General features: G+C 49.0%; 1 protein-coding gene across 9 annotated transcripts in view; it reads right to left on the bottom strand.

Moving 5' to 3' along the window:
- Window positions 1-4,127: 4,127 nt before the first annotated feature.
- The window catches only part of RXRA (retinoid X receptor alpha), a 202,707-nt gene continuing 182,136 nt past the window's right edge, over window positions 4,128-24,698 (bottom strand). For all 9 annotated transcript variants that reach the window (XM_006028620.3, XM_006028618.3, XM_006028621.3 and 6 more), the window contains 4 exons: window positions 22,780-22,912; window positions 21,453-21,544; window positions 17,805-17,910; window positions 4,128-14,030 (listed from right to left, as the gene is read on the bottom strand). In XM_006028620.3, the coding sequence (XP_006028682.1) occupies window positions 13,883-14,030; window positions 17,805-17,910; window positions 21,453-21,544; window positions 22,780-22,912 (479 nt within the window). In that variant the 3' untranslated portion in view covers window positions 4,128-13,882. The remainder of the gene's footprint in view (window positions 14,031-17,804; window positions 17,911-21,452; window positions 21,545-22,779; window positions 22,913-24,698) is intronic.

Below are 24,698 nucleotides of genomic sequence, written 5' to 3'. Positions count from 1 at the left end.
CGTAACTTGAAACTCCTTTCTTTAACCCTTTCCCAGATGACATAAATAAGATGACACTCAATCGATGCGAATGATCATACAAGGCTAAAATCAAATCGGGAGTGCTATTTGATAATAGTGGCCGATGGCCTGTGAAACTCATTGCTACAGGAAGCTACTGACTTGCATTCGGGGACTCAGAGGAATAATGGTGAATGTAACCCAAGCACAAGCTGCAGGGAATAAGCTGATCTGTTAGAAAACGTCCTAAATGTAGACACCGTGCTGCAGGGCAGGCAGGTTATCTTGGCGGCTGACAGGAAGGTTGAGGTTTTTGCAGACCGATACAAAGAAAGACGGATAAAATGTTTGCAAACCAAAGCAAGGCAGGGCAGAGGATTGTCGAGACGTTGCATGCCCAGCAAGTGGTGTACGCGGACACCAACGCCCCAAAGACTGACCCCGCAACCCAGCGTGTTTCAGCTCACCCAGGAGCATTTACTAGTTTAAAGCATTTCCCATTTTTTACATTTCTCCCTCTAAAGGCGGTGGCCGACTAGCCCAGAAGGTGGCAGCAACATCTTGCTACTAAAAATGGGGATTTCTCGCCGCCTGAGGTCTCTGTCAGCTGCAGAAACTCACGGCCACTTCCAATTGCAGCATATTTCCCCGATCAAGAGAGAAGTTGCTTTTTCTTTAAGGAGCTCCCCTATCCATTGCCTCCTGTAGAGACAGAAGCAGCTGGATAAGAGCTGGGGGGGCAGAACTGGCCTGATGATTTGGTGACAGCCAGACTATGCAGGTCTCTGGACAGCTGGGCCCTGCTATTAAATGTCTGTCTGCTTTAATGGGTGTGCTAACAAACTCAGGCACTTAGCAAACAAGAGCTTGACACCACTTCTCCCCTTTCAAACAGCAACACAGATTAAGCAGCTTATCGTTTATCCACTGCTATACGTGAGCCAAGCAATGGCTCCGAGCGGGGAGTCCTGTTGAATATGGCTTCACTGATCTGAGCACAGTTATAAAGAGGATAGTAGAGGGCAGAAGAGATTTAATGTATCGGTTCAATCCTGTATGAGTGCTAAACTCCACAGGATGGACAAGGTTCTTGTATTAAACCAACTAAAAAGTTGGAAAAATTGTTCTTGGCAAGCTTTCAGGCACAAACACCCTTCTTCAGGCATAGAGAGTCTGCTAGTGAATTGTGCACTCTCCTGCGTAGAACAGAAGCCAAAATGCAAGTCTGTGAAAATGCAAATGCGTGGCAGTAAGGATCAAAGGTGAGACAGATGGGAAGGGGAAGTGTGGAAGTGGTGATGAATGTAGCTGGTAAAATGCAGACAGGTTATCTGGGGTTATCAGATGGCAGGCAAGTTATAATGTCCCATAAATCCAATGTCTATGTTTAGTCCATGATTTTTCTGTGTCCAGTAGATTTATGAAGTGAAGTTCATGGGTTTATCTACGAAAGGTGTTTTGTAAATTCCCTGCGAGGATTAGATCTGAGAGATGAGAGAGAGAGAGCGGTTTTCTTGTGCAAGCAACAACTCCACGGGGATAATGCAGCTGGCACAACCCAGCCCAATGCTCAGATGTGCTGCAGGCCAAAGCTCCCTTGGCTACCTGTGGACCTCCTCACAACCTAGGGCACAGGGCATCTCATTGTACAGTTCTTCCCCAGTTCAGGTTAGGCCTTTTGGCCCCATTCACTCCGTTTCCAGTCCCCAGTACTGGATATCTCCCTGAAGAGGGATAGTTGGTGGCACTCCAATGGAAGAGAAGCCAGTAGAGTCCTATTAGGAATATGCCTAGGCCCCCATCCTTACAATACCTAATTAGCCCCTGGGATTAGTGTTTAAACTAGTTTAGCTACAGGACTTCAGAAGCAGTGTGCATGGCAGACCCTCCAGGCACTCTTCTACACTTAGTCATAGTCATTCATAGGCGTTAGGGGCTGGAAGGGACCTTACAAGGTCATCGGGTCCAGCCCCCTAACTTGAGTTGTTGCTGGGTAAAAGTTATTTCTGGATATTTGCAACTAATTTTTTTTTTTTAATTATTTAATGCAGTTACCTTAAACTTCACATTTTCACTTCTAATTTAATCTAATGTCTAACAATTTATAATTTGTGGAGCTCCTGGCTGGCCCCAGAAAAAGTTGCTCCCCTATCCCTATCCAATATCTTTTCTATTCATAGCTTTAGTATATTGTGGTAAGTCCAGGAGAACTAGGCTTGCTCGCACAGTCAGGGCAAGACACTTAAGTGCCTATATACTTCTGAGAACTTGAGCCTTTGTCTTTTGAGTCTCAAACCCAGTCTGTAACATGTGGGTAGTAACAGTGACCTGCTTCATGACAGCATTGAGAAGATAAGCCCTCTAGAGACTGGGTGGCTCTGATGCAGCGCTGGTAGGACTCACAAACAGGAGGGATATTGTCAGGGCATCTTTTGCTGCTCATTGATGGACTCAAGTGAAGTTACCAGAGAAAGACTAATTAGGCCTAAGCACTTATGGATCCTTTCCCAGCAAACCTGGCTACTCCAGTGTCTCTGCACCGAGGACAGGAGTCACTTTGGATACCAAAAGAGGTGGTGAGGCCAGCAGGCACGTTTCCTGGCAAGGTGGTGCAGAAGGTGAAGGTCCCCTCTGAGGCCACTGGAGTGGAGCACAGAGCAAGGTCTGCGCCCTCCCAGGCACCATGTGAGCGGGTGATGATGCTGAGGGGGGAAAAGGCCATTCAAGAAGGATCCAAAGGAGGAATTAGCCCATTTCTCCTTGGAGAGGTATCAAGTGACAGATTCTCAAAGAGATAAATGAGCGGTCTCTCTGCACTCGCAAAGTACCCATCACTGTAATCCCGAGGCAGGGGAACAGCGAGCTGTGTCTTCTCTAAGGACCTCAAAGGACTTTCTAAACTTCAGTGACTGATGCCTCGCTTGCCCCTGGGTGCCATGGACATAAATTCACTGACACTTTCCATTACCTTCCATTTTTTATTGCTGCAGGACTCTCTCTGTTTGGGAGAGGAGTGAGTCCTGGGTCAGGACTGTACATGCCAAGATACATCCAACCATTGGCAATGTGTAGGGGGTACACACAGGTGCATGTGCACCCCCCGAGATCGGCCATGCACCCCCTGGAAGTGCCAGCCGTGAAGCCAGAAGTGCACTTCCAGCTTCACCGCTGGCTCGGCAATCGGCCTCCGGGGGACCACCCCCGTCGGCAATCTGGTGCCCCCCCCCAGATTCGGGACGCACCATTCACCCAGGCATCCAACAACACCTGCTCTCACTTGGCCTGTTCTCAGAAGACAGATCAGCATCCTAGATCTGGATGCAGATCTGATTGTAGTGTTGCCAACACTGTGAATTCAAAAACTAGGAGTTAAAACACCAAATCATGAATTGGCTTAAAACTCACAAGAAGGGGCAGAATAATATATCTGGGCTTCTTCTGGCTGCCCCTTTTGAAGTGTTAGGATCCTTCAGGTGACATTTTCATCTGTAGCCACGACCAATAGGAATATCTTTTTGTTTTTAAGTGAAAATCAAAGTTCTTGCCTATTCATATGCCTCCAGGATCTAAGGCTTTAGAGAAAACACCCGATATTCTGAGACACTCAATAAATTTTGCAAGAATTGACCACATTATGAGCTGATATTCAAAGTTATGTTTAGAATCATAGAAAATCATACAAAATGAGGGTTGGAAGGGACCTCAGGAGGTCACATCTAATCCACCCCCTGCTCAAAGCAGCCCCAGCCCCAACTACATCATCCCAGCCAAGGCTCTGTCAAGACAAGTCTTCAAATTCTTCAAGGATTGCTCCGTCCTAAAGTGCAGGACTTTGCACTTATCCTTATTGAATCTCATGAGATTTCTTTTGGTCCAATTGTCCAATTTGTCTAGGTCTCTCTGAATCCTGACCCCACCCTCCAGTGTATCAGGCTCTCCTGATGTTCATCAACACAGAGTATAGCTCCTTGTCACCTGCTACCACCCAGGCATCAGTGCTCCCAGTTCCTCATCTCTAGGCAAAAGGAAGCTTCCACAATGAAATTTAGAAGGACAAGGCCATCATCTCTAGGGCCCAACACCAGAGAGAAGAAAAGCCCCAACACGTGGCATTATGCAACAGATTTTATTACATGAAACAATAATCAACTGATACCAACAAATCGAGAGAAATTCAAACCAGGAGCTTTGATCCCTGCAGAAACCGGAGAAATGCCAATGGATTTTCCAAGCTCCGACACCTCTTGCTCTCGCCATATGCCAAGGCTGTGAGAAAGCAGAAAAGTGAACACAACCCCTCCCCGCTCGGCACTGGGGAAAGGGAAAAAAAAAGAAAAGAGGAGAGTTGGAAAAAATAGAGCAACTTCACAATCGAGATTGCATCACATGTGGTGTTGATCGCCAACAAGCTGTGAATTGTGGGAAGAAAGAAAGAGAGAAAGCAGCAATGGCTGGGTCTGGGTGGGTGGGTGGGTTTCTTTCTTTCTTTCTTTCGAGAATTGCGTGTTATTTTTAAAAAGGAAATGCTTTTTAAAACCAGCGAGCAGCTGTAATCCAGACATTGCCCTGTGTCGCAGGCAAAGAGCAAGCATCGTGTTAAATATCACCCTCCCCGCTCCACCCTGGGAGAGGCAAGACGTACAGGAAGGGGACGTAAATATTTACCCTCCAAACACAAACTGCTGCCGGGAGGTTAACAAGGCAAATAACCAGCCTCTGAGATGGGAGCCAGGAAATTTGTCAATTCAACAGCCTCCGTGCCACACCTGAGATACCGACTGGGTGAATTCCCGCCGGACAGGGAGGCCCCGTACGTGGCCTGGGCACCTCCCACACCGGTGGGATTCAGGTGGTAGAAAGGCCAGGACTCTTGTTATGCAGCATCCCCGTGGCACAGGACAAGTCCCACGTAGCTCTCCAGCCTCTTTGACATGGTCTTAGCGACGGGGGCCAACCTGAAGGTGCATTTCCTTACACCGGCCCTAGGACACTATGGCCACGTCCAGATGAGCGTGGCCGTGCGGTGTGTGGCGCCGCAGGCACGTCTACGGTCCCACTTACTGCACTTACCTGCTGCAAAGCAGCAGTGTGGAGGGGTTTTTTTTACCCCTGCTAGATCAAAGAAAACCATGGGGAAAAAAGCAGAGGGGTGCATGCGACAGCAGCATGCGCCGCCCAAAGCCAGAGCCTGGCCGGCCACAGCTGCGCTCTGCTACCGGACAGGCTGAGCGCGGCAGGATCGCCACTGCTGCAGCCCCGGGAGGCCCCCAGAGCCCCAGGTAAGGCTGCTGGGGTCCCCCACCCCACCGAGGGTAGCTTGCACGTGGCCGGGCATTCCCTGCGGACAACTAGCAGCGGCACAAGGTGCACCAACACTAGTTGTGCACCAACACGCACATCTGGACGCAGCCTATGGTGCAAACTGGCACCAACTCAGAGCCTCCTTTTCATTTCCAGTTTGGATGCAGCCAGCACCTTCCAGGGACAGCCCCACATGGCCAAAATCTCACCCCAGTCTCTGCTCTCTCCAGAATTCCCCTATTCCAGGTGACCGAAACCAGCCACACCTGACACGACCGCCTTTCCCAAGAACAGCTCACAAGGTTTTTGGTTGTCAAAGCTGAAACAGAAACTAAACCTCACCAACCGACCTGCCCTCCGGACCCCATCTCCTGGCATTCATGCTGGTCTCATGATATGGGTATGAGACAGGAGCGTTTCCACTCTCGTCCGTGTGGCTGCAACCGCAGCCTCGAGTCACTTCCAAAGCTCCTTTGGGTCCATTTTTAGCTTTTTCATCTTCTTGCCATGAATTACTACATATCTCCCCATTAATAACCTCATAACTTCAAGATGAGAAGTAATATTGCCACAGGCTCCAGTGGTATGGACTGTTGCGGCAGGCCGTTTTCCTAAAGCCTTGTAGTGGTGAGTACAGGACTGCTAACTCCGTTGAGTTGAAGTTGAGCAGTGCCCCTTTTCCAAGCAGAATGGCCTTTTATATAATAATACAAAAAAAAGTTTGAACCCCCTCCACACGTGCACGCACACAGACATACACACAGATCAGCACTAACTCAATTGAAGCTCTTTCCTGTTCTCCCTTATTTTATCTATCCTGTAGCTGTCAGAGAAAATTGATCTCCGCCCTAAACCCAAGAACTAGTTCAATCTTGTTTGTTCCAGGCAGAAAGCTCAGCTTGGATCCGAGGCTACTGCTAACAGCTTCTGTTAACACACGTGCTGTATTAGAGATGAGTGCCACGTTCCCATCCAGCAATGTTCCCACTTAAGCAGCACACATTTGACACCAGAACAGAAAATAGTTTTAAAGGAACAGACTGTCCCAGCTTCTTAATGCCTACAGCGAATGCAGTGCTTATCGGGAGGACCTCACACACCTACAATGCCTTTGGCGGTGGACTTTGCTTGGCTTTGGATCAGTCCCTTGTTGGTCTGGTCCACACCCAGAGCTCTTGCACTATCGGCTGGGCTCTCGACACTGACACCAAGCCCTAGGACACATTCAGATGTGCTCAGTTGTGATCCCCCTCTGAGAGCTCTTCTGCAGCCTGAGCTGGCTCATGGAGGTGCCCTGATGTGTCCTCTGCTCTAAGGGGGAAAGAGGGTGCCCGTGCAGTGAAGATGTTAGCTAAGGCAACATCGACAAGGTCTGTAGGGTGGATGGACCCTGTGATCTGGCTATGGCATGTAGCACAGTAAGCTGTGCACTGCATCTAAGGCCAGGACTTTCCATGTGACTGCACTCGAGAGATCCAGCTGACTTAGCTGTAGCAGATGGGGAAGAGTCTTTTGTCTTCCTCCACCCAAAGCCAACGCATTTGGAGCCCTCACAATGGTGCGCTGCAGGACATTACACAAACCCATGCCTTATGTCCTGCACCAAGATAATGGCAATGCGGGAGGCACCCAAACATCGTGCGTTATCCCTCCGAGGTGGAGTATGCACAGGGGCGCGGGGCACAGCAGCTCCCTGACCGCCGTGATGCAACAGAGGCTGGCTATTCAAGTGAGTTTTCTCCCCGCGTCCAGCAACAGAGTCAATCCAATAGTCACATTAACTCACCAGGGCTATGGAGTCACGGCCTGCAAGCCAGCAGCTCGTGAGTCACCCAAATAGGAGAAAATATTGAAGCCATTTCTAATAGGAGTCGAATTGCCCACAGGGTGGAGCTCTGCACAATGATTCGGTACCCGTACAAGCGAGGAACGATGTTTGTAAGGATCTCGCCCGTTTGTCCCAAACCCAAGGCTCAGGAAGCTTGGAAATGTTGACTCTGACTTTGGCGGGGACGGGCACCTCCTTAGCGAACAAGTCACAGATCACCCATTCAGAACAAAAGAGGACTTGAACTGTATTATATTTTAAAATGCTCATATATTTTTCTTTTTTTCCCCCTATTTTCTCTCTCTCTCTTTCACTTTTTTTTGTTTTTTGTTTTTTTTTTTTTTACAATTCTAATACAATTGTTCATCAAAATACTGGCGCTTCCAGCAGCAATATTTTTTTTTAAGTGAACAAATAACATACGGTAGTGATTTCACAGTAAAACAGACTTGCGGGAACGCCAGAGAGACATGACAAAAGACCTCCCCCCACCCCATAAAAGAAGATTTCAGATGTGGGAGGAAAAAAATTAAAAGTTCATTCCAAAAAAAAAAAAAAAAAAAGAAAAAAAAAGAAATATTTCCAAAGAGATTTCATATAAAGCCTTTAAAACGCAGTCAAAACATTCTCCCTCTCCTCCAGGTGTCTGTCCCTGTGGTCAAGCATTTACAGAGAGAGACGGTTTATAACACTCTCTATAGAAGAAGAAACAAAACAATCCAAAAAAGAAAAATCTCCAAGAATATGGAAGGGATAAAATTACATTTGTACAAAAATAGATTTTTTTTTTTTAACTTTATTGATGCTTTAGATATTTTTCCTTATCTTTTCTTTTTTTTTTTTTTTTATTTCTTTTCTGGTTTTTATTATTTTTGTAATTCTTGCTGAATTTTATTTTAGCTATGTGTCCCATAGCTAAGGCATCCATCGCTAAGTGTTGGGAACTGCTAAAGCTATTTTATTCAAACCATCTGCTGCTCCAAAAAAAAAAAAGAAAAAAAGAAAAAAGAAAAAGGGCATCTTAAAATAGATGCATTTCCTCTATCTCGAGTTGTAAAAATCATTCAGCACTTGCCGACATGGAAGGGGCTCTGGTACAACGTACTCGCTTACATGAAGCAAAAAGGTATGAGGGGGAAAAAAAAACCCAAAACAAAATAGGAAAAAAAAAATAGAATCAATTTGAACAAAACAAAAGCACAAAAAGTCTGTAATTGCTATGGTTATAATATATGTATATGTGAGTGAAGGTATTTATACAGTGTATATATCTACAGTACATACATGTATACACACGCACATATGTATCAACTTAAAATAGATCATGCACTCTAGTCACTGATGGGGACATCATCAGCTAATTAGCCACTGCTGGGGATTGGCGGGGCCAACTGTGAGTCCACAGGCTACAAGGTCACGTGTCCCCATCCTCAATCCCACTGCTGCCACCACCGTTTCAGGATTGTCCACACAGAGAGAGCCCAAGTGTTGACTGGGAGAGAGGGAGGGTTGGTTCCTTTGGTCCTGCTCTGATGATGAAGACCCCAATGGATGAGCCTTTGCTCATCTTCTGATTGCAAACACAAAAAGTTCCTCTTGCTCGTTAGGGAGAGAGATGACTTGACAACCACAGCGGGTAGAAGGCTGTGCTGCTGCATGTCCCAAAGCTGTCCCCAACGGTTTCAATGCACTGATGGGTGGTGGCAGCAAGAGGAGAGATGAGCAGCCAGAGTCGGCGGACGGGATGACTGAGTATACTCTCAACAGTTATTCAAGTGGGCTGTTGCAAAGAAATATATTGGAGACCAGACCTTACAGTTCATTGGAGGACTCCAGGGGTGAGGGAAGGGCCAATTTCCTTTTCCGATCGTGAATCTTCCTTGGCCTTTCAGACAAAAACCAACCTAGCGTACACTTTTCTCCCCCGGGAGACTTCTCCGGGTTTCAGCTGGAAGGTCCACGCCTGCAGGTGTGACATAGACCGCAGTCCAACCCACCGTCCAAGAGTTGACAAAGTGCAGAAATTAGCTGGGCTTTCGGGAACGAAGGGAAGGGGCGGGGGGAAAGTCCTCTGTGTGTTTCCTCAATGTACAACATTTGTGAGTTTTCAAGGCCTTTCAACCATAGGATCTCCACTGCTAAGGTTCCACCTGAACTCGGTGTCGGAGGTGGATGGACGGGGAGGAAAGGCCTGATGAGCTTCTTGAAGACCATCCTCAAAAGCCTATTTAAGCTCTTGTTGTTGTAGATCCCAATTGAGAACACACGCAGAAAGGCCGCAAGGAGCCTCCAGTGCGGTGGGTGGCTGGCTGAAAAGCTGATGTTTGTGCTATCTTTAGAAAATTAAAGATTGTCCCACCAAAAAGAAAAGAAAAAAAAATAAAATAAAATCACCCTAATCGAACCAGATTTTGCACGAATACTATCATCTGGTTAAATAAAAGTCCTAGCTCTCTAGTGAATAATGTGCCTTTTTCTTTACCCATGTATCACCTCTTCAAACAAGCTTGCAGTATATTTATAATAATTATTATAATGATGAGGGGGGAAAAAATAAAATAAAAAGCCAAAGCGAAAGAAAATAAACCAAAGAGTGAAATCCATGCAAAAGCGGGTCACTTTAAGGTTGCAACAGTGGGTTCTCCACAGCCCGAGTGCGGCTTATGTTTGCTCTAACTGGGCAATTGCACTGGAAAAAAATGAATTTAGGGGATTTGGGGGTGGGGGAGGGATGTTGGTGCCCATCAAGGGCTGACATGGTTCGTTGTTCATGGGTGTTCAGGGTGCAATAAGGATACCCTCGTGGGCCAAAGCTGCAGCTGGTATAAATCAAGGGAGTTTTACTAAGTCAACAAAGACAAGTCAATGTGTTAACAGCATCTCCTGCGACAACCCTACCAATTTAATACAGCACCGTGCACATTGACAGCCTGCTACAATGGGCTGTTTAAAAATGCAAGCTGAACCTCACAATCCATTCCTGGGAGGAATTAGCATCATCCCCAGTGCAACGGGAGACAGAAAAGTGCCCAGGGTCATACCGCCTGCCAACAAAATAAACCCCCGACAGCCAAAACTCCCAGTATAACCGCGACACGGCACTTCATCCTGGGGCTATACTGTATTTGGCAGGGCAGCATTTGGAGCTAACACCGTAGCATGTTTTAATAAGGGCAACACCTTCAATTCCAATGCTAACGCAGACGAGACAAGCTGCACGCTCCTTAGACCTCAGCTCGGCACCCCCCTGCCCAAGAAGCAGCTCCGCGAACGCGGGACCCATCACGGTGGCCTAGAATCGGCCCCGACTTCCTCCGGCGGCTGAGGAGGAGCTGGCAGGGAGCACACGCTCGCAGCCTAGAAAAACAAATAGCCGCTCAGACTTCCAGCCCCAAACACAGCGCCTTTCAAGCACCCAATAAAATAAAATGAAAAAAAAAAAAAAGCTGGTTCTGCCTGATAGAGATAAACAGTGTTTAGTGTGGGGCCAGGTCAATAGGCTCTTTAATAAAGCCTTTAATATTCTCTAGCAGGCAGGCTAGGCTCAGGGCGTGAATGCAGATGCATTCCAGCTCCTTATTCCCTGGCTAATATTTCCACGCACCGAGTTGCAGTGGCAATGTATGGAGGGAAGAGGTTCAAAGCTGGTGAGCTCAGATCCAAGGGGCCAGCCGAGATGGGACGTTCCCACCTTGGCCTGCGACCACGATGCCTGCGTGAGGACGGGGCTGGGAATGAACAGCCTCTGCTTGCATTTCCTGGCAACCTCTATGCAGCTCATTTCTCCTGCCTTGTTTTCTTGGCAAATTCTTCCAGGGTGAAGCTGTTTAATAATATTTTCAGCAGCACACAGCCTACGGAAGAAACGCCGCCAAAGCGCCGCTCCTGCCTCTACGGGTTTGTCACTTCGGGGAGACCCGGGAGTGGGGTGGAGGGGGGGAGTTATGACCTGAAATCTTTGGTATTTGTTTAGCAGCGAGAGAGGTGTATTAGAAAAGGGGAGAGAAGGGGGAAGGATTTGAACCAGCAGCCTGTTTGGAAAGTGGGCAACACCTGTAAGGAGGGACGTGGAGTAACAGCTGCATCTCTTAAAGGACCAAAGGTGAGAGCTCGGGGTGGGACTGCTTGCTCTCCCTTCACCCAGGCACAAAGCAGCTATATAAAGGGCCAGCTGTAGCTGACAGGGAAAGGCGGGGGAGAAGAAATATTTTTGGAATCTAATCCTCGGTCATTTTTGAGCACAAATCAAATAGAAGTGGCGGGGAAGCCCTTGGTTGGGAGCCAACCGCAGGCACCTCATTCCTGGCGCAGCCTGCAAGGTCCCCCGGTGGGTTAAGAATGGTTACTTTCTTCTGGGGGAAAAAAATAAATCAACAAGCTCCTTCATTGTTTGCTCTCCTATTTCTTTCCATTGGTTTTCTAACTTGGGCTCTTGAGACACCTGCTCGGAGCGAAGCTGGGACCCGAAAGCAAAGGCGCTCCCTTGCCGCCCGACTCCATCCCCCAAGAAACCCCCTCCCGAGATGCTCCTGGAAATGTGCAGGGCGCCGTGTTTTGGCAAGCGGACCGGGATGAAGTCAAAAGGCAGCGGTGTGTAAAAGCAAAACAAACCGTCTTCCCGCCTCTCCCCGCAGAAAAATGTAAGAGCAGCTCCCGCAGCCCAAGCCAGTCGGTGGAAACTTCGGCTGCACATTAAACAGAGGGAGAGTCAGGCTGAAGGGCTGGAAAACTTCCTAAGCATGAGATTCACCAGACTGTGAAATAGCCTCCCTTCTTCTCCAGGAACAACTGGAGAGCCGGTCGCTTGGGTCATTTTAAAATGGGTCTGGACACAGCCCTGGAGAATACACCGGAGGGAACGCTCCTGCCTGGGGTTTTCTTATGGATAAAACATTGCTGCTCGAGTCAACGCTCATAGGGAAGCTCCTGAAACCCTGTAGCCTCCCCTCGGTGGAGCTGACATGGGTTTCCTAGAGAAACAAGCTGCAATGTGTGCATTTTAATTTTGCTTTTCGGGATTCCCACAGGAACACAGAACAGCAGCCAAAGCCACAGGGAAAGGGCAGTCCCTTCAGTGCCCCCTCCTACCTGGGTCTGGCCAAGGCCCGGCACGATGACCCCTCCAGAAAGGAGGTGCCCGTGAGCAAGCACCACGCTTGGCTCTAGCGCAGCAGTTTGAGAGTCTCTGGGAGGGGGGAAAAAAGGCAGGGGGTATGAATACTGTTATTTCTGCTTTGCAATCTCCATTCTTCATCGGTAATTTAAGATGCAACAAGCATTTCTTAATGCAACACGGCCCTGCTGGCTGATACAGCCTCTTGCTTTCCTGATCCTTGTTGGGACACTCATGCTGCATCATTTCTACGTTGGGAAGATGGGGGAATATTCTGGGGGTAGAGGTGACCCTCTCTTTTCCACCAACGAATGCACAACGCAGGCTCAGTCGATCGCAGCCTTGCTCCACAAGCTGTCATGGCCCAGGCCACCCTAATCTAGAGAGACCCACCAACGGGGTGCGAGTTCAGGCTGTCACAACCGAGGTCACCCTAATCTGGAGAGACCCACCGATGGGGTGCGAGCTGCTGTAGACCTACAAATGCCTCCCCGAGCAGCCAGCCCCTGCTCCTACAATGCAAAGTTGCCCTTAAAAGAAACTGTTGACCCAGGTTAGCATCCACCAGTTGGCAGGGCCAGCTGAGAGCACACGTGTGTGCACGTTCCACCATGTTCAACGCACCTCGTGTTGTACATGTGTGTGCTAAGGGAGAGGCCAGGACAAACCGGAAGGAGGGAGGGATATGAGTGATTGCAACCTTAAAGCAACTGCTTCCAGACCTGCATGTTCCAGTTGGCTTGTGTATGGGTTGGCGAGCTCCAGAACGGAGAGAAGAGTCATCTTTGGGGTGGGGGGGGGGGGGACAAAAAAAATCTGTGATGCTCCATCGCTTTTTCCCCGAAGGAAAGCAAGACTATTCGGGCGACCGCCGCCTGCGCTGCCCTCCACACACAGAGGGGGGCTCAGTCTCTCAGTGCGACCGGTCATCTCTCCGTTTGGGGAACAAGGTGGAAGAGGGAGGCGAGATCCATCCCGCCATCCCCTGCTCTGAATGAAAAGGAGAGGGCTCCGTGCAGAGCCAAGGTGACTCGGTCAGGGGACAGCAGGGGCCCACTCCTTTCGAGAAGTAAAAGCGAATACGAAGAGTAACAGTTAGAAAGCAAAAAAATAGATTTCTTTTTTTTCTTCTCTTTCCAAAACGCCATCCTCTGAAAATATCCAGCTGCGAGCAAGCAAGAATTAACCACTCCCCCGAGCTCATCCAGCCCCAGCAGCCTCGCGCTCTTATGAGCAAGACCATCCCCACTTCCCACCAAGCGGCTGGGCTCCAGGGTGAGAAGCCAGACCCAACATCAAGGGCGGGCAGGGGAACGTCACCCCCGGCCTTCGGCTTGGGCTGATGCCCGTCGGTGACAGGGAGAGAGGAGCGCTGGCATCTGAAACACTCTGCCCCGCTTCTCTACATCTAACATTTTAGAAGAGCCCTCCTTATCCTTAGACGCCGCGACGACAAGATGAGCAAGGATCCACGTGACGAGAAGGCGAGGACGTCGGGGTGTTGCCCGGGGTCAGACGGAGAAGAGCAGACAGTGTTTCTGGCATTAGGGGGCAGGAGGAAGAGAAGGAGGAAAGGTGGAGGCGGAAGGAGGCTGCAAAGGCCCCTGCTGGGTGAAAGGACGGACCCAGAAGAGGTTATCTTAAGTCATTTGGTGGGGCGCTTCCAGCATTTCCATCAAGAAGGTGTCGATGGGTGTATCTCCTATTAGCTTGAAGAAGAACAGGTGCTCCAGGCATTTCAGGCCGATGGATCGGAGGGCAGGGAGACGGAGCAAGAGCTTTGCAAACCTGCAGGGTGGGACAAAAACAGGAGAGGAGAACGTGGTTAGACGCCACAGACTTAGCTGGAATTTGCCTACAGGACTTTGAGGTGGGACAAGCAACCCCGAACCCTACTGATGCCCGTGCGCCTACTCCAAACCCTATGGTTAAACCCTCCCCATCCAGCCATTGAAGAAGTACCATCTGGCTCTCTGCTCTCCAGTTTTACAAGTACATGCAATCAATGAGAACATCACTAGCTAACTTCAGTGAAAGGTTTGTGCAACTTCCTCCCCTGCTTAGGCATTTGGTTTCCAGTGGTGCAGGTTTGGGTCCTTCACACCGTAGCAAAGGAGAGAAGAAAGACCATAAGCAAGCTCTCTTGTTTGGGGCATCAACACTATTTCACACCAGCTCCTGTTGGACACTGGAACTAGGAAAGCGGCATTGTAACCCCCTGCCTCGCCAAAAAAAATCCCATCAGCCACTTTTAATGCATTTCATGAGACTCACTAGGTGCCGAGTGCCTTCAGTGAAGTAATTCAGCATCTCAAAATAGGCAGCATGTCATAGCTCTGCACAGATGCCACCAGAGGTTAGCACATACAGCACACACACCTCCCTCCTCCTCCTCCTCCTCCTCTCACTGGCTTGGATAAGCACGGCTCCCTCCCCGCTTGGCTGGTGGGATGGGACCGCCTCCATCTGTACACACTGGCTGAAAGGAGCTCTTTCTCTTCGGTCAACCTGGCCGAGACACTTTTCATGTTGCACTCACAACCTTTAAAGAAGAGCTGGCAAGCCACAAAGGCCGTGCTCAGGTTTGGAGGCTCTCTAGTTTTTTTAAGAACAAGTCAGGAAGTTCTTCTGCAAGGCCCAACCCAGGGCAAGAGGGAAGGGGATTTGGACCAAATAAGTTTGCAACTGCAAAGGGCAGAGAAGCTTTTCCTACCCTGCTTCTCCCCCTCAAGTGGTCCCATCAGCTCTCTTCGCTTTTCTCCTTGCTCAATTTTGGTCTTTGTATAAGTGCTGGGGGGGAAGGGGACACGGACAACCCATCCCTTTAATAATTGAGAATGGCTATAGGTATTTATTTTTATTGTCACTCTGCAATCAGGGCTTTAAAATAAGCTGTGCAACATAATGGCTGGATCTGGGCCGGCAAAGGGGGAAGGATCCTGTGCACTCCCATCATATGCACACACACACACACACATATGCACAAATATATTTTTGCTGAGCTGGCGAGAACAGCGGGACGAGGGCCAGGAAAAACAAATCAGCCCTGCCATCCCATTCAGGAAGTTTCACTTTAAACCAAACCAGATGATGGCTGCAGCTCGCAGATAGGTTTAACCGTGAGATAACCGGCCTGCAGCACAATGCACCGGAGCTGGGATTGGGAAGGGTGAGAATGGGGCTGATTACATGTGGCTGCTTCGTGTCACGTACGCAACCGGCCCTCCCTGCCAAGGGACCCGGGGAAGGGGCCGAGGGGGGGCATACGGCTGGGATGCAGTTTTGTTTGACTTTGGCAGGTTTCCCTGACCCTGGCTGCTGTGTAGGAGGCTTATTTGGCCGGTGAGTGTTTAATCACTGTTCCTGTGAGTCGCTGCTCATGGATTTCCACCATTGCCCATGTTTTGAATGAGTCTGAAATCAAGCCTTCAGGGTATCTAAAATGCCCCGGGGTAGATCTAGTCTTTAGCAAATGCTCTGGAAGGTGCACAACTGCTGAGGATGCACTCGGCTGCGCGTTACGGTGATCACGTTGTGCCACGAAGCACGAAGAAGAATAGCCCTTGTTACTTTGAACCTCACTTAGTGAGTAACTGCAGGTCCTCCATTTAGGTATTGACCCTCTAATCTGTTTTGGTCCCCTGTTTGGCTCCATCCTCTCCATTGCAGAGCCTGGCACAGGAGGGGTGCAGCAGCTCCCCTGGGATTATCTTTAGCGTGGGAAGTTTTAGGCTTATTGGTGTCAGAGCTTCTCGAAAAGGAGGGTCTAATGGTCCCACCCATTCACAGCAGGAGAAACTGAGGCACAAAGGGGTGAGCTGATTTGTTCAAGATGGTGAGGCAGTGGCATTGCTGGGACCAGAATCCACAAGTCCTGCCCAGCAGACCACATCATCCATCACAGGATGCACCGAGTATGTCCTTCCACTTTGGTTTCACTGCAATCACTGATGCAGTCCTCAGGGTCCCGGGAACTTCAGTGACGTCTTGTTGTAGTCTAGGATCATCAAGCCATCTGGGTCTTCACGAGATTTGGGAGGGGTGGCAGGTGAAACACAGTCATGCCCCTTTGCACAGCATTGTGAGAACACGTTTCGGTTTCACCGCGGGGAGGACTGCATTCCCGGTTCCTGCAGCTCACGTTCAAACAAATCCAGAAGTCGCGAGCAAAAGCCGGGTGGTCACCAGGCCTGAGCCCCACCTCGTAGCCACAAAGCTGTCACAGGCAGGTGGTGTGACCCAACGACTAGCAAACCAGCAGAAGCAGGATAGATTCAGGTGCATGTTTTGCACTCCCTTTTCACGCCGGGAGTGTGCACATCAGAGGGGTTTCAAGGAAAGCTCACGGCCAGGTTTTCAAACACAGCTCCCACTGCATGAGATGCAGGGCTGGCCACCTATTCTGAGCTGAAGCAGGCATTGAGCTCTCTTGAAAAGCACTAACAGCAAAAGGCCAGATAAAACTGGGCCCAGCGTGGCTTGAAAACTTCATTATTTTTGCCCCGTCAGATGAATGTGAATTGGGTTTGGAACTGAAGACAGGCTCCACCACTTCAGGGAAGTTCATGTTTTTTGATGGGCTCCAAAAAAACCTTCCCCATTGTTTTCCCCAACATCATCCCACCGAGCCCCGACACCCTCCAAACCTCGTGACTGGCAGGAGTATTCCCCCAACGCTTTCCCCAGTTACCTGCCAAACTGGCAAGGCACACAAAGCCCTGACCCTACACCCCACACAAGTCAGATCATGTACTATTCAGCCAGCCTGCCCCAGTCCAGCAACTCATCACTTCCAAGCAATGACTTTGGCCAGCTTGTCTCCATCCTTGTTCAAAGAAATTACTGTCATAAAGGAATCCATGATTCTGAACATCCAATAAAGCCAGCTGACCTGCGAGTCCCCTTTTCTCAGCCAGTTTGCCTTGTTGATTGACCTACACATCCCTGCGCTGACATCTACTCGCAGGCCGTTTCCAGCTTTTTCCAGCTCTGCAGCGACTGGGAAAATGCACCCACTCAAATCTGGAGAAATGCAGGAAAGCCGTTCCAAATTCCTCCTCCCATTCCCAGCTGTATTGGGAGGAGGTGGGGAGGGCGAGCAGCTTCAATTGAGGCTTTCACTTCCCAGCAGTGATGCTCATCTGCCACTGAAAATTAACTCCGTGTGTGTCTTGTTTTTCTGTGGTTTGCTCTTGGTGGTTTCCAAAAGGGAAACGATACCCCTGTGTGTGCTCGTCCGGCTGCTGTACGTTTCTCCTGCTGCACCAGGGAACCAGAAGAAAGCCAGAGGATCTACTCTGGGTGCAACCCGTGGAGAAACGTAGCGCCCCCGTGATTCAGTTTATGATGGAAGGGGATGAGCAATGATTACCTGTGAGAAAGCTGCTTTCAGGCTTGCAAAGGGCCTGCAATCCCCAGAAGAAAGGTACTGCATGAATAGTACTGGTATTATTTGGCAGAGGGAAGGACAGCATTTGGAAAACCAGCCTTCCTTGTAGCAAAGAAGAAAAAAAACTCTAGACCAGCCCTTTTTGGGGCTGCCACCCCTGTCCGAGTACTCACCTTCCAGGCTGGTCAGGGTATTTGTGTTTGCAGTATGCCTCTAGCGACGCGTATACCTTCTCACGCAAGGCCTCCACCTCGGCGGGGTTGGAGAGACCTTTTGAATCTGAAACACGATAAAGGCCCAGATGAATGCAAGCCCTGGACATTTTCAGGAAGGCAAAAGCCACGAGCATCTCCCAGGAATATCTATTGAGGCACAGGGTGCAGCACAGTCTATCCCAACATGCCTAGCAGAGAGGGCTGGATGGCTCAGGACCCTGGGTCTCAGTTTGGATGCCGGCTTTGTTTTTCGGATAACCAAACAGCATATCAGGGCTCTCAGTAAGGAGGGCTGTAGGGTATCCTCTTTGAAATGAGTCCAGGCTGACTTGGAGGGTGTATGCTCCTGTTCAAAGCCCAGACGGCAGACTATTAGCAGCTACAGCAGGCAGGAGAATAGAAATGGAGACCCAAGTGCTCTCAGCACCCTTAGCGAGGTCCTCTCCAGGTCAGGGCTGCAGTCTGGCATGAAGGTGGAGCTGGGGACTGGCACGGGGGAGGTAGGAAGTTGCATTGGTGGTGTTGTGCCTGCCTTGAGGTCTCACTTACACCTTTGCACTCCACCTTCTTGCAATGAGCATTACTCTTCAAGGCTGAGACTCTACCTCACCTTGGAAAGCCCACCCTTCCTAGGTCCTAGCAAACCACAGGGGAACCAGGGAAGGGAAGGAAACAGCAACCAATTGATTTCAATAGCTGATTAGGCCTGCTTCCACCCTGTGAGCAGGTGGGGGTGGAGAAGCTACAAGGCCAGCTATTGTTTCTACCGTACGGCAGATAATCCTCTTTAAAAGAAAAAAAAGAGAGAGAGGGAGAGTGTGCACGCCAGTAAAAGCGAGGAAGGCGGCTCCCCTGGCAGCTCTGGAGTTAGTGCCAGCATCATTTCCAGGGGAGATGGGCAGCACTGGTATCAACCCCACCGTGCTCGAGGGTCAGGAGTTTGGTCTCTGCTGATTACGTCCCTGGCCTCCCTGCTCAGACGTCTGCTAAGGAGCCAACTGGTATTTTTGGCCCATTGCAAGCTAAACCCTGGCTTGTCCCCCACCCCCTTCAAAATACATTGCACAGAGAACCCTTCCCCTCCTCACCCCCAAGCAGCAATAAGCGCCAGCCCCTCCAGAGCTGCTCTGGGTATCACCTGGCCATCAACAAGGGATGCGTTCTCCAGCCCAGTCCTCAATCCCCTGAGCCACAAGACTCAGCCCTGAAGTTTAAAGACAGTCAAGGAATTGGGACCACGTTAATCCTTCACCTGTTACAGGCTGCTTCATAAAAGGAAAAATGGCACTGGTTGTAGCGGTACCAGTATCCTTGCAAGGAGGATCTGGGCACAAGACGGAGATCACTGAACTGATTTCACACCATGAGGAAGAGTCCCCTCTTACCTGCTGCTCCTCCGTGTTGCCCATATTTTGAGAAGGCTTAAAGCCTAGATGTCCCCCGTTGCACAGTTGCACTTAAAAGATTTCTTAATCTGATCCGTCCTCTCACCCCGAATAATTTCAGATTTGGGTCTGCCCCCTTCAGCGTTTAACCAAACTATTCAGTCCTTCCCAAGAGCCGGACTCCCAGGTACTTTCAGCTTCAGTGCAACGAACAGGGATCTGCATTTTCTCCAATTTTAAAAACTCCCCAATTTTTAGAGTTAAAAAAAAGTCACCCCCGATCCACATTTTTCCATGATTAAAATGAAACACCACTACATCTACATCTAAATATTAGCGGCACTTCATTTTAATCACGGAAAAATGTGGATTTGGGGTTCCTTTTTTTAATCTGAAAATTGGGGAATTTTTTTTTTTTTTTTTTAATGTGAGAAAACCAGGTTCCCTGGTAATGAGTTCTGGGAGAGCTCGAGTACCTGAATGCCCTGAAGATGGCTGTTGGTAGCAGCGACGGGTTCAGTTTGCTTGACTGAAATCCTATCATTCCCCACTCTTAGCATCCCAAATTGACTATGTGTGGGTCACTTAGGAAGTCTTACCAAAGGCTTTCAAGCTCTACTGAAGCCACTGGTTTGTGGTTTTCATCCACAGGAGCCCCTGTGGCACAGCTAAGAGAAAAGTCTGTGTTTTGGCAGATCTCTGGATGACCGGGTAAGGGTTTAGCATTCCCATGCTGTTCTCCTTCCCCAGCCCACACCACCACCCCTAGGTCTCCTGACCATGTCAAAGTAGGGGGAGCATCTTGTCTGTTTTCAGTAGGACAAAAGGACGGCCAGGGGCCTGACATCCCAGAGAAAATGTGCGATGGGAACCTAGCCAAACTTTTTCTCTTTCACCATACATGGTCAGGTTCAAACTATGGATAATGAGTTGCTGAAGATTAATGACAAAAAAAAAAAAAAAAGACAAAACCAAAATGCAAGCTGTCGGCTGTGTTGGAAAAAGCAAGCTAGTAGAGGGCTGGTTACACTTGGAAATCCCACCACTCACTATGACAGTGATGGTTCACGGGGAATGGAGGTGGGACTCATGTCCTCTACTGTCCCTGATCACTGGGCTAAAGCCATGGCTTGCAACCTGCGGTCCATGGACCCTTGGGGGCCCACAGACCATGTCTAAAGGGGTGTGTGAAAAATGACTATGAAAATAAAGTTTCAACTTAAAGAGTTCCACACCGCCATTTGAACTGCAAATGAAAAAGAGATGAAAACCACTGGGCTAAGACATTTTAGACTGCCTTCCAGATATTTCGAGGTCACCGAGACAGACTCTTTCAAGTCTAACCTGGGGTAATAATCCAACCAAAAAAAAAGTCTCTGCCTCTTGTAACCCAACTCAAGGCATTTTGGAGTTCATAAGGCGCTCAGCGCTGAATCCTGGAAGTTACAGCTAGTGCAAGATAGTAACCTATACCCTTATCCAGCTGTTGTGGAAGAGTTCACAGCTGAGGCTGATACTAAATTTCCTCACTTGGTTCCTCATCTTAAAAATCCCTTTTATGGAGGCCAGCTACAGATTTCAGCCGCCTTTGACTCCATGCGGAGATAACAGAACATTTTTGACTTCTAAAAACTGTGTTGCTTTCCCTTAAATGACTCGCTCGTCAGCAAGTTGGCCTGTGAGGGTGGGAGAGTCAAAGGAGGTTGATGCAGATCTGCCCATTAAGCATCAGCCGAGAATCCAGTCCATCAGATGCAAGTGGAAAAAAACTCTGTATCTGAATATGGTGGAAGTAACCTCCAGTTGAAGCAGTATCCACCCATTTTTACACCAAGAGGATTTGTTTAAGCTAGGCAGAATTCCTGCAAGGCTATTTCATCTGTATCTGGCCTGCTCCTCTCTATGCCCCTTAGTTTGAAAGGGAAATACAACATTTGTTTTAGCACCTGAAGAACTAGTGTGCAGTTATGGCTAGTTCCCTTCCTCCATCAGCCCCGGATGCGATGGCGACTGCCCAGAAAGCATGGATCAGGTCAACAGGCATCCCCCATCCTCAGAGCTCCACTTTGCTTCTCATTCTCCTCTCTCACCCTGTTCTCGCTGTGCTTGGTGCCTCGAGTTATTTGCACTTGGATCGTATGGCCAATAAAAGAAAGAGCCAAGCTAACAGCACCAAGCCAAGAGGGTCCTGGAGCACGAATGAGGGATGGGGTGAACATACCTGGGTTGAAGAGAACGATGGCCCGCAGGCAGCCCAGCTCTGTCTTGTCCATCTGCATGTCCCGCATTTTTGACACGAGTTCTGTCAGTACTCTGCAAAGGACACGGGCACACAATGCATCTGCATTTCATAGACATTCGGGCTGGAAGGGATCTCGGAAGATCATCGAGTCCAGCCCCCTGCCCCAAGGGGCAGGAAGAAGAGACCCGCAGTTCACATGCCAGACCCTCTGCTAATGTAAACTCGTGTTACCTCTGCTGAAGTCAATTTTCACCGTGTGATAAATGAATTTAGTCCTCCCCCCACGCTATTATTACACAATTAGGAGCTTCTACAATTCCTATGAGATGCAGTGGGGGCCATAAAGACTGGTTTCGGAGAGATCTGTCGGAGAATGTGACATTGGAGAAGGCCTAAAAATAAAAAGCCAGGTATCCAAAAGCAATTTCCTCTGCCAGTAATTTTTATTGTTCCCTTTGCTCTTACTGCAGGTGTTTGTGTTTAAATGTTTTTCACTTGCTGCCCAACTTTTTCTATTAAATCTTTCAGGGTGGACACAGTCCCAATGCTTGTGACCTCACTGGAAAAGAATAATGTCACCCGGGTTGCAGGGGTGATTCTCTCGCAAACTCAATGAGGCAAACATAGTAGCCTCTTATTTTCGACACAACTATCTCCAATAATTATCCATGTAAATGAGGCCCTCAGAATGAGTGAAGCGTTCAATGAATGAGTGAAGCGGCATGGGAATCTCATTTTGGAACAACTTTTCCGGGGGGACAACATTAAAAAAAAGGAGGACAGGAACGTGGAGCTGGCTGGAAATTTTTGGTGCTTTTATATTATGAAAATAATAGTATTTTGGTTCAGTTAAATAAGAAAAATACGTGAATGGTTTCTTCATGACATTATACCCTCCTGGACCCCTGGAAAGATGCACTGATTTTCACTTCCAAAGCTATCCTGAATTGATCGTGCCTGTGCACTGAGAAGAAAAGCACTGATGTTACTGCCCAGAGCGATGCTTGTTCCCATACTCACAGTGTGGCTATTGCATCTCAGTCCTGGCCTGCAGCTCCATCCCCTTTAGCCGAGTCCCCCCCAACCCAGCACTTTAGATGTAGACCCCCCACTGCTACTCCAGTCTTGGGTCTCTCCTACCAGGAGATGCTCAATCTAGACTTCAAGGAGCCTTACGGTCTGGAGAAACCATCTAGCGGTCACTCAGGGATCACAAAAATACAACAGGAGCACGGCTAGATGGAGTGAAGATGGGCAGCCATCCCCAACCCCACCCAATCTTCATCACACCAGGCCTTGGACCCACCTGTCAAAGATGGCACCGACCCCTGCGCTGTGCGCGCTGTTCCGATGGACGTGGAGGCCGGTAGCTAGGAGGATCCCGTCTTTCACAGCTATCGAACGGTGGGAGAAGGAGGCGATGAGCAGTTCGTTCCAGCCTGGAGAGAGGAGACAAGGAGGGACAAGGGTGAGTACCAATGGGTCCTGCAGGAATCAGTAAGGTCCCATCCCTGACACTAACCCCTTGCCAGAAGGGAAGAAGGATTGCAACGGAGCTCTGCTCTCCCTGCTTCATTCCTGGGTGCCCCTCCCAGGAAACACCAAGCGAGACACCAAATAGTCTCTGGAAAAGCCCCTTCTCCTGCTTGTCTGAAGGGACAGCACTGGATTTGAAACGGGGCACTGGAAATGTATGCAGGGAATAAAGTCCCAAAGAAATGCAAAAAACTCTAGGGTTCAGAGATGATATCTTTTATCAAACCAACTAAGAAATGGCAAAAAAATTACTCTAGGAATAAAGTCCATCTTTTCTAATTGGTCATAAGACATTCCCAACCCCAATTAAGAGGGCATTCCTCTGACTGCCTATAGGCAGGGACCGGGCAGCTGCAATAAGAACAAGGGTCAAGATATAGGGTTGGCTGTAGAAAGTGGATTAACCATTCAAGGTGAGTAGAAAATTGCAGGAATCGTGCTGGCAGGTGGGAATGAGCTTCCTCCACGTGGCTTTATCATATCAACAGTTGGACTCTGCAATTGCAGACCCAGGCCTGGACCTAATGCTACTCAAGGCCAACTTGAGAACTTCCCCTCTTCCAGCATGCAGGCCCTACACAGCTATGACACCGCATCTCGCCCCGACCTGCTTTCCCCTTCTGGTACTTGCTAGTTGCCCACACAGCTTCAAGACCACTTTCTAGTGCCTCTCAAGCTACAACAATCCTGGGCCCTCAAAGTTCGGGGCACAAACTGCATGCGAAAAAGTGCCATGGCTCCGTGATCTCAGCCAACGTGTGCATGAATACAAGTCTTCCAAATAGAGGGACTTTGTGGGTAATCCACATAATCTCCATCATGATTTATTGGTGTTTAGCACCTACAGGACCCAAACAAGATGGGAGACTCACTTATGGGGTGTGCCTGAATACACGAAGACAACGAGAGAGCGTCCCTGGCCCAACAGAGCACGTGATCTAAGCAGATAGGACAATGGATGGGGAAACGAGCCATTGGAAATGGATGCAGGGAATCAAGTCCATCTTTTCTAACCCCATTAAGAGGGCATTTCTCTGACTGCCTACAGAGAGGGACCTGGGGGCTGCAACAAGACCAAGGGTTAGCATTACCCCCATTTTACAGCAGCAATCCGAGACCAGGCTGGTTTACCCAAGCAACCTGTGTTAGAGGTGGGTAGTGAATCCCCTGCAGCTCCAACCCAATGCCCGAACTACAGAAGCATCACTTCCTTTGAAGACCACTAAACCTCTGTGGGGAATGAAAAAAAAAAAGACACCAAGGTTTCACGCATTGGTTTCACTTGTGAAGTGGATGTAGGCAATTATCAGCGAAGCAGTCAGCACCTTCACTCCCAGAACCACCAACCCTTCCTCCTGATAACCGCTCCGTCCTAGTAAACTATCCTCACGCCTCAAATGCCGAGGACAACCCCATTCCCCCATCTTAGACCCCTTGCCAGCCTGCTCTCTCAAGTGTCAGGCCCACCTCTGGTCACTTGAATCATCTCCATTTTAAGCCCAAATTTGAGAAAGGTAGGAAAAAAACTGCCGTGAAAGCAGACTTAACGTGTTGGGTTTTCTTGCCCTTGAGAAAGTCTGAGAAGGAAGGATTTTAAATGATTAAAGATTACGCAAGCAAGGCTGACTGTGGGCCTGTCTCGCTCCTGCTCCTCCAAAGATCTGACTTCTATTTAATTTTGCCTCAGAG

This window comes from Alligator sinensis, unplaced genomic scaffold (assembly GCF_000455745.1).
Source record: "Alligator sinensis unplaced genomic scaffold, ASM45574v1 scaffold611_1, whole genome shotgun sequence".
Taxonomy (NCBI): Eukaryota; Metazoa; Chordata; order Crocodylia; family Alligatoridae; genus Alligator; species Alligator sinensis.
Note: the sequence above shows the minus strand (reverse complement) of the source record. Positions and strands in the feature narration are given on the sequence as shown.